We start from the raw sequence: 15,489 nt of genomic DNA, 5'->3' as shown, positions 1-15,489 counted from the left end.
TTATGATCTAGTCTCTGGATTAACTGAAGTGATATAAACATACTCCAAGATAGATTTAAGAATCAGTCTTTTCACTATGGTGGTAGCACACACCTGTAATCCCAGCAGCTCAGGAGGCAGAGGCAGAAAGATTGCAAGTTCAAAGCCAGCCTCAGCAACTTGGTGAGGCCCGAAGCAACTTAGTGATACCCTGTCTCAAAATAAAATATAAAATGGGCTCGGGGTGTGGCTTAGAGTTAAGTACTCTGGGTTCAATCCCAGATACCAAAGAAAAGAATCAGTCTTTCCCCTCAATGCCATTTCTACTACCACTGCCATATTCCAGAAATTCTTATTTCTGCCTCTGAAATAAGTACTATAGTACTATAAGTACTAAGTACTGTAGTACTCTCCAAACTGGTATCTTTACATCAACTTTTATATTTCTCTTATCCATTTACAAAGGCCATAGTGATCTTTTCAAAATAACAAAATGAAATGCCACTTTCTTCCTTAAAGCCTTACCCTGTTTTTTTTTTAATTACCTCTTTTTATTCAATTATCACAACTAAATGGAAATAGGTAAGGCAGAATTCATACAAAGTATATCCTTTGTCTAGAATGTTTGTTATTTTTTCTAAGTAGTTTCCTTTTTATTATAACATGCTCTCCATTTCTTTCATTATATTTATAATAGTTTGATGATTTATACATATATACAGCATATATATACATATATTTTGTGTGTGTGTGTGTTTGTGTTTATTAGGCAAGAGTCTATGTTCACTTTTTCCAGTATAAGCATAGCTCCTGGCTTGTGGTTATTGCTCAGTAAATAAGCATTGGTGGGCTGAGGTTGTGGCTCAGTGGTAGAGCACTTGCCTAGCATGTGTGAGGCACTGGGTTTGATTCTTAGCACCACATATGAATAAATAAAATTAAGTCCATTGACAACTAAAAAAATATTTTAATAAATAAATAAGCATTGACTAAGGAGAAGGACTGACTGATAATATCATTCTAGGAATTTAAGGGTAATAATCATTTGGGGAGGGGCACTTTACCATTGAGCTACATTCCCAGCCTCTCTTATTTTTGTTTTGAGACAAGATCTCACTGAGTTACTGAGGCTGGCCTTGAATACAATCCTCCTGCCTCAGTCTCCCAAGTAGCTGGGATTACAGGTGTGTGCCCCCATGTTCAGTGGGTATAAACATTTTTAATATTTTTTTAATGCATTGAAAATTATATTTCATAAAGGTTTACAGTTATAAACAGGCAGTTTCACTGAAGCAGAATATTATTTAGGTGTAATTTTATAATCATTCTTTTTGATTCCCAGTGAAGTTGAACATTTTTTTCCACTGGCTTTAGTTAATAAGTTTATAAGTACTACACCTTATATGCTTTTCATAGCATCTCTCTGTGGTGACATCTTCAAGTATTATAAGAAAAAGAAATATGAGGTTTGGAGACATTAAGTGGCAGAGCAAAGATGAGCAAGAACATAGGAACTGTGGATTATGTTTGTTGAAAGATTGTAAGTTTTTAATTCTAAATTTTCTGAAGTTTAGAAGCAAAGCTCTTGAGTAACTATTTTTCCTTAGAATGCTAAAACGTTATAGACTTTTAAAAAATTCCAGTTGTCATTTATTTGGAACACTGACAAAAACATTTTTCATCTTCATGACTATATGGATAGTTTTGCTGCTGCTGCTGCTGCTTCTGCTGCTTTCTGAATGACTTTTATCAAGGTAGGGAGGAAACGCAGGGCCTTACAACATCCTACTCTAGTGATTTTTGCTTCTTGATGACTTACTAAAAGCAGTGAATACTTTTACATCAGATATTTCTTAATATTAATATTGTCTAACTAGGAGCCAGAGGTATCACTGTCTCAGTGTAAAACATTTAAAAAATTAAGCTAAATGATGTCCAGGTAACAGGTTTAAAGAAAAGAGAATAATATAATTTGTTGGAAGTTGGAAAATGATTAAAAGGATTTTATTTGAAATAAAAGAGTCTGTGAATTTTCACTAGGATCAAAGCTTGCAAAGAGAGATGATTTCTGAAGTCGGGTAAACTAATATTTTTATGAATATTCACTATTCATTTCCATTTTTATTGATATGAATAATTTTATAGATGCTATTCTTAAAATATGTCTAAGGTTATCTACTGATTTTGTGATCTTGCTTTCCCACTTAAGCTCAGGCAGCATTTTCCCCCTTTCTCTAAGAAGGCATTCTAGGTAATTACGCCATTTTTAACTTTTAGCTTGTTTAATTTTTAAAATTTTAATTTTGCTAGTTGGCTTGGACACCTTTTCTGGCTGCATTCAGTGTGGGTCTGCAAGATTGTGATGATACCGAAGTAGCCTCTCTTTGCCTAGAAGGGATAAGATGTGCAATCAGAATTGCATGCATTTTCAGCATTCAGGTAATGCAGAATTTTGCCTTCATGAGTTAGTCTGGAAAACATTGATCATTTGTGCTGTTGTTGTAGTTCAGTTCACAATATATTTTAATATTTAACTTATTACCAACTAATTTCAAATTTGTGAAACAATTAATTGAATCTTCATGTTTAATTTTTGGAGACTTTCTAATGGAAAGGGTGGTTCTACACTGATCTTTCTAAAATTTTTATCTTTAATTACATTTTGTTTCTCTAAAGAATATTACCTATATAAAAAGTTTTCAAGACTGAATTTCTATGTATTAGAGTAATTGTTTAAACATGTTATTTGTTCACACTTAGTGAATCATATTTTACATTATATATATTTATTTTTATATTATGGCTTAAGCTTAAGAACAAGTTATCTTTAAGGGAACCAGTTCTGTTTGTGTATATGCTATATCTGAGAATAAATTTCAACCCAAACTTTTCTGTATTCTTTTTACTTAAGCACACTTCATATTTAACTGTAAATGTTTTGGTTTAGTATATAACAAAGCACAATTTATCTGTAGAGGGAGAAAATGAGCAAATTTATAAACTAGGATTTTGCTAATCTACACAGTACTTAAAACAAAGTACTCAATAAATATTTTTTTTACTGTATGAATTCCTTTGTTACCACCAAAATCTCAGCTTGAATTGATGTCTGTATTGCTTTTGAATTTGGGAAATTTATACTTTTTTGTTTTATCATTTTAAATTATTTTGTGGCATTGTGTGTAATTTATGATATGTGATTTGTAAAAACTAAAAAATGGCTTGTTAGTAAGGCATTAGAGATTAGTCAATCTGCTGTATTTATATTTACAACCTATAAATAAAATTTTTTGTTTTTCTCTCTTTTTTTTAAGCTGGAAAGAGATGCATATGTTCAAGCACTAGCAAGATTTACCTTACTTACAGTGAGTTCTGGTATTACTGAAATGAAACAGAAGAATATTGACACAATAAAAACACTTATCACAGTGGCTCATACAGATGGGAATTATTTAGGAAATTCATGGCATGAGGTATAACCATTTTATTTTCAACTTTGCAGTTTTGTTTATAAAATGAGCATTAGCTAAATATTCTGTCACTGACATGGTTAAGTGAGAAGTTACATTTAAAATAAGTACATTTTTATAAGATTTGTAATGTAATCTATGTTGAAGTCCTAGCTGCATATGTTTAAATATTTTGGTAGTGTATTTGTAACAGAATTTATATTTTCTTTTTCTTTTATGAAATGAAGATTCTGAAGTGCATCAGTCAATTGGAGCTGGCACAACTTATAGGAACAGGAGTGAAACCTCGATACATTTCTGGAACAGTGAGAGGCAGAGAAGGATCTCTGACTGGGACAAAAGATCAGGCTCCTGATGAATTTGTAGGTCTGGGGTTAGGTGAGAATTTAAAAATTTTTTTTACAAAGTATCAAAAATTATTTTTACGTTCTTTATTATAAATCACTTTATTGTAGCAGTGAGATATAATTAGAGAAATTAGATAAAATACATTTGATCTACTCTTATGCAAGGTGACTATATAGGAAACTAAGTCTTTTTGGCCTGGTCTGGTTTTCAGTACTAAAGTGATTCCTAATCTCAGTCTCCTACTTGGTACAGTTAAATTATCTGTGGTCCTATGCAGGCCTACCCTAACTTTTCTGCCAGTATAGAATCTTTTTCTTTTTTTTAAGTAGGCTTTCATTTTTTTTAATGTATTTATTTTTATTTATCAGTGTAGTATCTTTAAAGTTTCCCCTAGTACTTAGTATGGCCAAGAACTTCCAATTTTAACCCAATAGAACAAATGAAAATAATAGCAAAAATGATGCAGAAAAATCAAAGACAATACACTTTTAGTCATAAATGGAAGGAATTCCACCAAAGAAGAAGCAGAGTTTAGCCTTTGGCCCTGAGTGCTGTGTTTCTGGGTTCAAATTCTGTATTTTTATCTGACTAAATGTGATGTTACTTTAACTGTCTCTCTGAGATTGGGTTTTCACTTTTGTAAACTAAACTCATAAGATTGTTAAGATTAAACATGAATATATATGAATGGATTTAGCATAATTATTGGGCTGTTAGAGACTTTTGGAAACTGTCCACCCTCCCTACCCTACTTCCAACCAAGAATATAGAGGCATGATTTAAAGAGAACAGTAAGGAATATGCTTGAGATCCAGGAATGTTTGCCCTTTTTAAGGCTTTGCATTATAACTTTACATTTCTGGACATTTTTAAATCTTTTAGTAAATCCCTGTTGCTGCTAGCAGGATAAGTTCTTAGGCAACCTAAAAAGATTTCAAACCTGGAAAAGGATCCATGGAGGAAGAAGTAAATACCAGGACCATTTTGTGGTTTTAAATGGACTGAGAAAAATTAATTCCATATGCTAATCCTACTGCATCAATTAACAGTGCAGTCTTTCTGTCATTGATACCATAGAAGCTAGGTAGTGTGAGGTCTGGGAGGTTAAGTTTCCTACATGATACCTAGATGATCCAACAGCAGGATTTGGAACTGCCTGAGCACCTGCATAGTGACTTAACATAACCTGAAAGTTCAACTCTAAACATTGGAACTATTAATTACTTCATGAGGTAGTATAAATGACATTGAAAACTATTTACAGGCAAGGGAAGTGATGGTACACTGATGGATTGAATAGCTTTGAAAATGCATAGGGAGTATGAGAAGGCAAAAGTTATTGTTAAGTGTTCATTGCTGGTGCTCAGTTTGGGCAATTAGGTTACCATAAAATAAAACATTAGTAGAATATTTTAATCTTCTAAAAGTTTTAGTAGATAAGAAATAATAGTATTTTCTAATAATGTTTTCTAATATACTTGAAATTTGTTAATTTGTTCATGGTGGTGTTGAGCCACTTATATTGCAAGGATATGAGATGACTTGTCTTCTCCCTTCAGTAAAAGGGAATTTATGGAAAAATACATTTCAGAATTAGAGATGAAAAACAGTTCAGGCTTCAGGCCCACTCCCAAAACCAGTTACTCTCTCATACTCTTTATGTTTTCTCTTGTGCTATCTACTTTTCTGTTTTATCTGCTCCATTTTCCACTCGCCTCTAGTTCATTGGGCTCTCATTTTTTAGTTATACCCTTGGGGGGGAACTACTAGCCTGTTGGCTTGGCCCACATTGGCTATCTCATTAGTTACCAAGCAGCTCACATGGCAGATCTCTACCCCATCCCTCTGTGCCCACCTACTTTGATAGCAGATGCTTTCCTGAACCAGAAGATGATGCAGCACAATCAAGCCAGTTGAAAACTAATAATCTTCTTTAACAACAGTATCCATGCACCCATATCCACGTAACCAAGTTGACAGGATTGAATATAGTCTTTCTGTATCCATGTGGAATTGGTTCCCTTAAGCATATTAAAATACACACTCAAGTCCCTTATATAAAATAGTGTAATTTTCATATAATCTGTGTACATCCTCATGTATATCTTAAATCATCTCTAGATTACTTGCAAACCTAAGGCATTGTAAATGGTCTGTGAATAGTTGTTACACTATATTGCTTAGGGAATAAGAAAAATAACAACATAAACTCCCTATATGTTCTGTTATAGATACACTTTTTCCCAAAAATATTTTTCTTTCTTTCCTTTTATTTAACCACTGACCCACATCCCCAAGTCCTTTTTATTTTTTATTTTGAAACAGTCTCACTAAGTTGCTGAGGCTAGCCTTGAATTTGAGTTTCTCCTACTTAAGCTTTCCAAGTTGCTGGGATTACAGACAGTAATCCCAATGTGCCTTGCCTCCCCCCAAATATTTTTATTCCATAGTTGATTGAATTCATGGATATGGTAACCACCGTGGATATGGAGAAGTGGGTGTATATATTTTTCCAACTGTGATGAAAGTGTGTACTTTCTCTTTTTGGAAACTTGAAGCTTACCATTTTTAAAAATACATAGTGTCTATAATTTTTTTTCCCAGTACTAGGGATTGAAGCCAGGAATGCTATACCACTGAGCTACATCCCCAGCACTTTCTATTTTTATTTTGAGACAGGGTTACTGTAGAGGCTGGCTTCAAACTTCTGATCCTCCTGCCTTAGCCTCCCAAGTAGCTTGGATTACAAGTATGTGCCACAGTGCCTGACTTAATTTTAAAATTTGAATCATGTTCATTCTGTTTTTTTAAGATACACTAATATAAGAAAATGCCATGGCTTGATCTCTCATAAGTGTCTAAACAATACTCACAGCACATACATCTTCACTACTTAGCCTAAATAGGTTTGCTTTTGAGTAATTTTTTGGTAAAATTAGAACTGTTTGCCTGTAGTACTGTCATATAATTATTTGGAAAGATTTCATATATTTGAGAAATGGATACTTTGAATTCCTAGTCATTTATATATTCTTTAATTCCTTTAAATAGTTTTAATAATAATTATATATTGTATTAAATATAAAAGTATTGAAAGCTCTAGAAAGGACATTTCATTTTATACACAAAGCAAGTTATGTGATGATTGGCATCATTTTTCTTTCATAGATTTTTCTTCCATTATATTCCTATAATGTGTTATGTGCTCCTATTATTCCTTGACACTGTTTCCCTACCACCCAATTCTCTGTCATTTACTTCAGGCTTTCATCTTTCCTATCTTGTGTTATACAAATAAACTCTTAATTTATCTCCCTGATTCTAGTATCACTTCCCATTTCAGTGTTCTCTAAATACTATTGGAGTTATTTTTTGGAAAATAGATTGAAGTACATCAGTCTTCTAAGAGGTCCAGTGTTCTCAAAAGTAGTACGTTAAATATGACAGTCAAGACTCTTCACATTCTGTCTTTATAGCTTCGTCTTCTACCTTTTTTCTTCCTTCTCACCCACCAAATTCTCTTGTTACGGCTACAGCCAACTATGGTGAAACATGACATGCCCTTACATGCTTGTATTTCTTTATATAGTTACCTACTCTAATTTACTTTTTCTTCTGCTTCTTTTCCACATGGTCATCCTTTTAGGTTTCTACCTTGAATCAATATTTCATTGTATATGGAAACTTTCCATAGGCAACACCCCATATTCTTTTTTTCCCTCTCAAAATCAGTTCTTGTTTTTAAGCAAACTCACTTGTAATTTGATTAAGCCATGAAGTAATTATTAAATTATATTAAATTTACTATAAATATGCCTGTCTTTCCTAGTGAGGAGTGTGATTATCTTTTTCACACTGTTCAGTTACTAGAATAGAATTTGAGTTCATCTGATTTAAATGACATCTTAACTGATGTGTTTGCATTCAGAATAGCATTTATTGAGTGTTTGGTCAGTTACATCAACAAACATTTGTGAAGCACCTACCTGCTTTGAATGTAATATTGAATAAGGTAGGAGGGAACCAAAAAAGAATATGACTTGATTGCTAACCTTTAGGGAACTTTTTATCTGTGTGATAAGGCAACATTGACATACCTGAAATAATTTGCATGAAATTGTTTGGAAATAATTCTGATTGGAGTAGTACTTATTAAATAATTGCTTAGTTCAGAGCCATATAAGAATACTGAAGAGGAATCCTTCATTGAGAACTTAAATTGAGTTTTTGATAGTTGAGAGACAACCTGACTAGAGTCACATATTGGTTAAAATATTGAAGGCAAAGTGCCTTAATTACTAGGCTACAGTTTATACTTTATCCTGTAAGTAATAATAAATAAAATAAAGGTAATAATTTAGGAGTATTAATCAGGCAGGAGAATGATGGAGAGACTGAAGAGGGAAATAATTAGTAGTAGGAAAGTAAATCTGGTAACTGTTCAGTAATCTAGTAATCCAGCACAGAGATTATGAAGTTCTCTGCTAAGTAGTAATGGACATAAACAAACAATATTTAAAATGAATCAAAAGATAGGTTAGTGACTAGTTGAATATTGATGGTGGAGGAGGGAAAGGATATTCAAAGTTAAGATTTGAAAACTGGGGATATCATTTCACTGTTCAACATTTGGAATCAGTTTGGAGAGGGTAAAGATAAATGATTCTCTTGAATAAGAGAAAGAAATACAGGTAGAATTTTCAACAAGTGTTAGGGGATTGGAAATTAAATGACAGGGAAATTCTAATTATATGGAATTGGAATCATCCACAGAAGGTATCACTGGAATTGGGATTGGTGCTGTATTTCATAAACATTAAAGGAAATAAAGTCTAATTGTCATTAACTTTGTAATCTAAATCTACAGTGCCCCTAATTGGTGTAATCTTCGCTTTTGTGCCTTAAAACTCTGTCTTATATACTACCTTGTAAACCTCACTAAGCATATTTGCCCTATGTCACTGCTCCAAAAGAATTGTTCACCCAAGTCTTTGAAAAATAATTAATTTTAGAAATGTGTTTTAGAACTGTAAGTGTATTCTTCCACTGAAATAATTATTTTCAAACTGAAACAACTCTTTTTTATTTGTGGTAGTCGGAGGAAATGTGGACTGGAAGCAGATAGCAAGTATTCAGGAATCCATTGGAGAAACCAGTTCTCAAAGTGTTGTTGTTGCTGTAGATAGGTAAGGTATTCATTTTCTTCCCTTTGCAGATGAGTACAATTTCAATTTTGTGGCATTTAGATATATTTTGCTCATTTTAAAAAAAGTGATTGCCAAAAACTTTTACTAAAGTAAACAACACTGTATTATGATATGCCATGATTTAGATACATATATTATATGAGATGGGAAGAAGGTAAAATGGTATGAAAATTTAAGTTAAAATAAATATTAATAGGAATTAGAGAAATGGTAAACTTGATGAAAAAGAACATCAATATTTTATTTCTTTTTATAGAAAACTTCTTATCACTCATTGAAATGCAGTATAATTTATCTTTCTAGGTATCTCATATAAAACTGCAATATGGATAAAATGAAAGGGCTGTTGGAAATTTTTGTAAACTTCTTTGGAAAGGACTTAGAATTTATATATTATATACATTATTAGGTATTTCCAATTTTAGCTTGTTTTTAAAAAGAAAACACATACTATGGTTTATTTTACTATGGAATACTTCAGATTTTAAAATGCCCAGCATGCAAAATTGTAACTTCTAGTATTTTTTTGAGGATGAGCTTTTCCCAGATCAGTATCCCCCAAATTGAAAAATCACCATTTTATAACACTGAAATTTAATTTTTCTAACCATTTGTGTTGGAAACTTTTAAAAATATGTAATCTTAATAGCCTGAAGTCTAATGCCAACTTATTATTTATTTTCTTTAGATAAAACTTTTTGCTCTACGTCTAGACAACTAGAGTATCCAATTACTGACCTTGAAATCACTTCCTGAAATTTTTTTCTTTGAAAAGAATTCTTATTGTGCATTTTTTTTTTTAAATAGGAGAAGGGCATCATTTATCTTTTTCTTGAGAAGGTGGAAGAAAGATTATAGACCATCTTACGCCATATGGCATGAAGGCTTGCCACATGTATTACTTCACTTAATCCTTTTACTAGTCTCATAAAATGAGTGTAAATTGAGTCCTCAATTTATAAATGAGGAAACTGGGACAGAAGACATTTAAATAACTTGCCAATAACCAGGCTAGTCTTATCTTGATTATTGTGATAACTGTTTTATTCGGGTGGAGCCAATCTCTGCCTATCAGGCAGCCTGTCTCTTGTCTGCCTTTCTGCCTTTGTGTACAACTTCATAGTTATGTAATAGTTGCCCTTCTGCTACAAGGCTATCTTTCAGTGATTTTCTTGCCTTCTAGAAAATCATCTTTACTGTCTTCATAAGACTTTGTTTAGGCATTATATCAATCTGTTTGGGCAAGATTTAACATTTTTACCTTCTACTTCTTTTCCCATAATATACCTTTTATGACCATACCTCATTTTAGTTTGTCCTACTATCCACTGTTCTGTTACATAAGGATATGTCACTCACTTGAGCACATTACATATCTGTTTCAAGAATGTCTGTTATTTCAGGGAAAACTTTGCACAGTTCTTAGTACTTTGTCATCTCAAGCTCATCATCACTAGATACTTCTGCAAATATAAATCTAATGTCCTATTTTATACAAAACCTTAATATTTAAAATTTAGCTTACAATGAAAACATTAGAAGTTACTAACTCTGATTTAGTGTAAGATTATAATCTTGTGTGATGTATTTCACTTTCTTATTAAATTTCTTCTGATTTTCTTTCTTAATATGTTGTATTTTCATGCTGTATTCCAACTCTAGCCCATAACCTAACTCATTGAGATAACACTATAGTTAAGACAGTAGACAGACATCCTCCAGGAGATTTCTGGTTTTGGCCAGCAAACAAATTCTTTTTGTGTGTGTGTCCTCTTAGGCTTGTCGTTCTGAGTACTTTAATCTGTTATCACAAATATAGAAAGTAAACAAGAAAAAAATAAAAATTTTTCTATGTTTAATTCTTCATGGCTTGTTTCTTAACCAACTGAAAAAAAATGCAATTCCATGAAAACTTTTAAGATGATAAAATTTTCCAACTGTCTACTTTTGTATTAGAAATCTTTTACCATTAAGAATTTAGGAGATTAGGGGCTTGGGATGTAACTCAGTGGTAGAGCACTTGCTAGGATGCTCAAGTTCAATCCCCATCATTAAAAAAAATAAAACTTTAGGACCCCATTAGACACTTTCATCTAGTACCTGACCCTGTGGCATTTGATAGGGTATAATTTTCTAAGTATTGTTAGACTGGAACTATTTGATAAGTATTACTAAATTGTATAAGGGATAGATTTTGTGCAGAAATGATTTACTTCTAAAGAGCTAAAGGTGTTACTTAGCACCAGAGTTTTTGTTTTATTATTGTTTTTTTTTTTTAAACATACCAGATCTAGCCTTACACTGGCACACCTCATACTTTGGAACATTGTCTCACCTATTAGAAAATATGTGCAGCACATTGCACCTGAGATAGCTCATAAATATCTTTCAGTTAAATCTAAAAAGTAAATGTTATCTCTGATATTTCACTGTAAAAAACCTTTTACAAGTATGGTAATTCAGGCTGCTTGTGTGTTGCATATAGTTTTAAAATTTATTTTTGCAGAAATTTTGCCAACCATTTTTTGGCAGGGGTTGGGGGACAATTGGTATTATGATATGGATAAAGCAGTGAGGTTACCAGTCTTTTCCCCCTCCTCATGCTTTTTAGGGCATGTCTTTTAATATTAGCAAGCAAGACTTTTATACTTTGTCCTTTTGATTATCCATTTCATAGACTGACTTTGTGAAACCTAGCTCTGTTCTCCTGCCTTAGTATATTAAGGCTTAACTTTAAATGCCTCCACAGACTGCTGTGCCCTCTCATATGGCTTAACTTTAGTGGAGCATTGCTAGAAATAGAGTGACCCCTCAGATGCTACCAAAGTGAGTAGGAATTTGAATGCCCCTACCCAGGATGCATGCTCCCCTGCCTTCCACCATTATCCCAAGTCTCCAGAACATGTCTGACTGCTGATGGTAGTTCTCTGTCCTTGACCTGTTCTCCACCATTTCACCACCTTCGGAGTTTGTTGCTTCCTTTCCCTGTGGTTGCATATAATCTCCATCTCTGCTTCTGTTCTTTTCCTTCTACACTTTGCCATTGCTTTCTTCACAGTTAAAAGTAAATCCTTTCTTGTTTCTTTTGTGTCTTTTCCTGTCATTTTCTTCTTTACTATTTAATTTTGACTCTGGTGTGTGGTTTGTTTATAGCCTTTGCCTTCCATGGGAATACCTGTAGTTGGAAAGAAATCAGCTGATCACAGCTGTATAGTTCAGTCTAGCGGTTTTCATTTTTGCTCATGTGGGAGCTTTGTAGGCTTTATATATTTTTAATTTCTGGGTTTATTCCAACCACTAGATGAAGTGGGACCTGTTTACTCTTGATTTTCCCCCATGTTGTTTCTTCTGCCAGATTTTTGTATTATTGATTCATTCTACAGAAGAATATAGAATATCTAAGACATTCCTTTCAAAAGAGCTCAGCTTTTGAGTTTCCTGCCTTGTTTTTGTTAATTATTGTCTGGATATATAGACAAACATTCAGGGACATGAAGTTAAAAAAAATCACTTAATTCATGTTTTGTTCAGGTAAGTATGAGGCAGTGTAGAGAAGTGATTAAGAGGACTCTGGAGTTAAGCCTGTCCTGGTTTGAATGTTGACTCTAGCTTTTAACTAGTTCTGTGACTTTGGGGAAATTATTAAATATCTTTTTGTCTCAGTTTCTGTGTTTATAAAATACTATAATACTTCACAGAGTTATTTTTGTTTATTAATTAAATAAATGTGTGTGTGTGTATTAGCACTAGAATAGTACCCACTTTATTATTGGTAGCTACTATTATTATTACTGTTATTTTTAAGCTTAATATTTGACCTGCTTCTGCCTTTAAGGTTTCCTTTTTGTCATGCAAATTATATTGTGTGCATTTTAAATTGAGGAATATTATCTAACCTGTGAAGGTTTAGTCACATTAAACCCTTGCTTATAAACTCAGAATATGGGAAAGAATACAGATTTTAGAAGGAAAAAGGACTAATATGTTAATGCTGAAATTTTTTATGAAATTGAAACACAAAAAAAGAAGTCAGCAAAGAAAACTGGGAAAGCTGGGTAGCATAGTTTAAGCATATTAATGTCCTAAGGAAAGTGACCAAGCCCCTTGTTTAAAACAAGACTATTTGCAGGTTTATATCAAACCACTTCTAACCATAAATGGATTTTCTAATCAAATGTATATTATAACAATAAAGTATATGTATTTATAAATGTATGCATATACATGTGTATATGTGCGTGCGCAAGCGTGTGCGCGCGCGCGCACACACACACACACACACACACTTTTTCCCCCTTTCCCTCAGTACTGGGGATTGAAACCAGGGGCACTTGACTGCTGAGCTACATACCCAGACCTTTTTATTTTAAGACAGTCTCACTAAGTTTCTGAGGCTGACTTCAAATTTGGGATCCTCCTGTCTCAGCCTCCTAAGTAGCTGGGATAATTGGTGTGCATCACCATATACCCAGCATTTTTTGTAAGAACTTTATTAATGCTAGTAGATAAATCAGGTAAAGTAAAAAAGTCTTCATTTCATAGTGTACTAGTTCATTTGTTTTACAAATGAATATTTTTATTTTTCTTAGAATCTCATCACGTACCTATATGATATTTGTAAATCTAATAAAATTACAACTATATATATGTACTCTAGTAATATTGGCAAAATGACACATTTGGACATGAGAGGGAAAAACATTTAAACTACTATTGTTATTTAACTGATGAGAAATGTTCATTTGACTACCTGATTTTTTTTTTCTCTAAAACAGATAAAAATGGCTAATACCCAGGCCACTTAACTTTTGAATTGACATAACAGGAGTAAAACTTTATTAATTTTTAAAACTTATTTTATTTTCCCCAGAATATTCACAGGGTCTACAAGGCTAGATGGAAATGCTATTGGTAAGTATGTGTATTCTATTTACAAACAAGCCCTTTGCCTAAAAAAAAGTTTTTAAGTTGAATTAAAAAAATGTATATGCATTTATGTTATAGTGGATTTTGTCCGTTGGCTCTGTGCTGTGTCTATGGATGAATTACTTTCTACTACACACCCGAGAATGTTTAGTCTACAAAAAATAGTAGAAATATCATACTACAATATGGGAAGAATAAGATTGCAGTGGTCTCGGATTTGGGAAGTTATTGGAGATCATTTTAATAAGGTATTTGAATAATTATAGCATTTGTTTATATTTGTAATATTTTTCTTTGTTTAAAATTGAGACTCTTTTCCTTCCCCACAGTTGCCTATTACTTTTTCATAATTAAGCTCAGAAAACCCTTTGAGTCCTATTCTTTTGTTGTTGTTTTTTTTTTAAGAAATGATTGCTCAAGGTTTTAAGGATTTATTTAAAATATCTATTTTCTTGTTGAGAAATAATTTTTACTATACCTAGTGCCTTTATGGAGACTTAGGATTTACCTACTTATGCTGCTAACTTTGTACTTTTTCTAAGGCAAATAAAGGAAAAAGATTTATAGATTTTCACCACTGACATTAGCATCTTGCTTTTTTGTTGCCAATACAGGTTGGCTGCAATCCTAATGAAGATGTAGCTATTTTTGCAGTGGACTCTTTGAGGCAATTGTCAATGAAGTTTTTAGAGAAAGGGGAGCTTGCAAATTTCAGATTTCAGAAGGATTTCTTAAGACCTTTTGAACATATAATGAAACGGAACAGGTATTATGTTTGTGGAATTGCTCCATACCAGAAAAACCTTTCTATTTCCTATAGTAGGGGGAAAACAGAAGGGGGGAGGGACTCATGTGAGTTTTGTTTGTATGCGTATCCAAGCAATTACATTAATATTTTAGGTCTCCAACAATTCGAGATATGGTTGTACGGTGTATAGCACAGATGGTTAATTCTCAAGCTGCTAATATTCGGTCTGGGTGGAAGAACATATTCTCTGTATTTCATCTAGCTGCGTCTGATCAAGATGAAAGCATAGTGGAACTTGCATTTCAAACAACAGGGCATATTGTCAGTGAGTATTCTTTAAACTGTGCTCAAGAAAGAAAGAAAAGCCTAATGTATTCAGAAAGAAAGAAAAACCTAATTCCAGTACAGTTAAGATTAATGTTTAGCAAATCTTGCCTACAGAACCAGAATAAACAAATAGTTCACTTTTTAAAAAATATCTCTATTAGTGCACGTTATTTATTTAATGTGGTACTGAGGATTGAACCCAGTGCCTCACAAGCGCTGTACCACTGAACCACAACCCCAGCCTTAATAGTTCATTTTTATAGTGAACTTTCATTAAGGATTTGCTGCATGGCATGAACTGTAAGCACTTTTCCATGTATTTTCTTTAATCTTCAAAACTCTTTAAGTATCTTTAGCCCCCTCCTCCTCCCTTTTTAAAATAGATAAGGAAACTCAGGCCCAGAGGAGTTATAATTTGTCTAAGGTCATAGAACTAGTAAGTGATGGAAACTTGTTTTTGACTACTACATTGTACAACCTCCTT

At 32.9% G+C, this 15,489-nt stretch overlaps 1 protein-coding gene across 2 annotated transcripts in view; it reads left to right on the top strand.

Annotated features, from left to right (window-relative positions):
- Arfgef1 (ARF guanine nucleotide exchange factor 1) overlaps positions 1-15,489 on the top strand; it is a 104,989-nt gene that overhangs the window by 71,317 nt on the left and 18,183 nt on the right. For both annotated transcript variants that reach the window (XM_027932826.2, XM_071602337.1), the window contains exons 20-27: positions 2,290-2,418; positions 3,294-3,452; positions 3,677-3,827; positions 8,893-8,983; positions 13,875-13,915; positions 14,009-14,178; positions 14,545-14,696; positions 14,831-15,003. In XM_027932826.2, coding sequence (XP_027788627.1) covers positions 2,290-2,418; positions 3,294-3,452; positions 3,677-3,827; positions 8,893-8,983; positions 13,875-13,915; positions 14,009-14,178; positions 14,545-14,696; positions 14,831-15,003 — 1,066 coding nt within the window. The remainder of the gene's footprint in view (positions 1-2,289; positions 2,419-3,293; positions 3,453-3,676; positions 3,828-8,892; positions 8,984-13,874; positions 13,916-14,008; positions 14,179-14,544; positions 14,697-14,830; positions 15,004-15,489) is intronic.

This window comes from Marmota flaviventris, chromosome 15 (assembly GCF_047511675.1).
Source record: "Marmota flaviventris isolate mMarFla1 chromosome 15, mMarFla1.hap1, whole genome shotgun sequence".
Lineage (NCBI taxonomy): Eukaryota > Metazoa > Chordata > Mammalia > Rodentia > Sciuridae > Marmota > Marmota flaviventris.
This window is presented reverse-complemented; position numbering and strand designations above follow the sequence as displayed.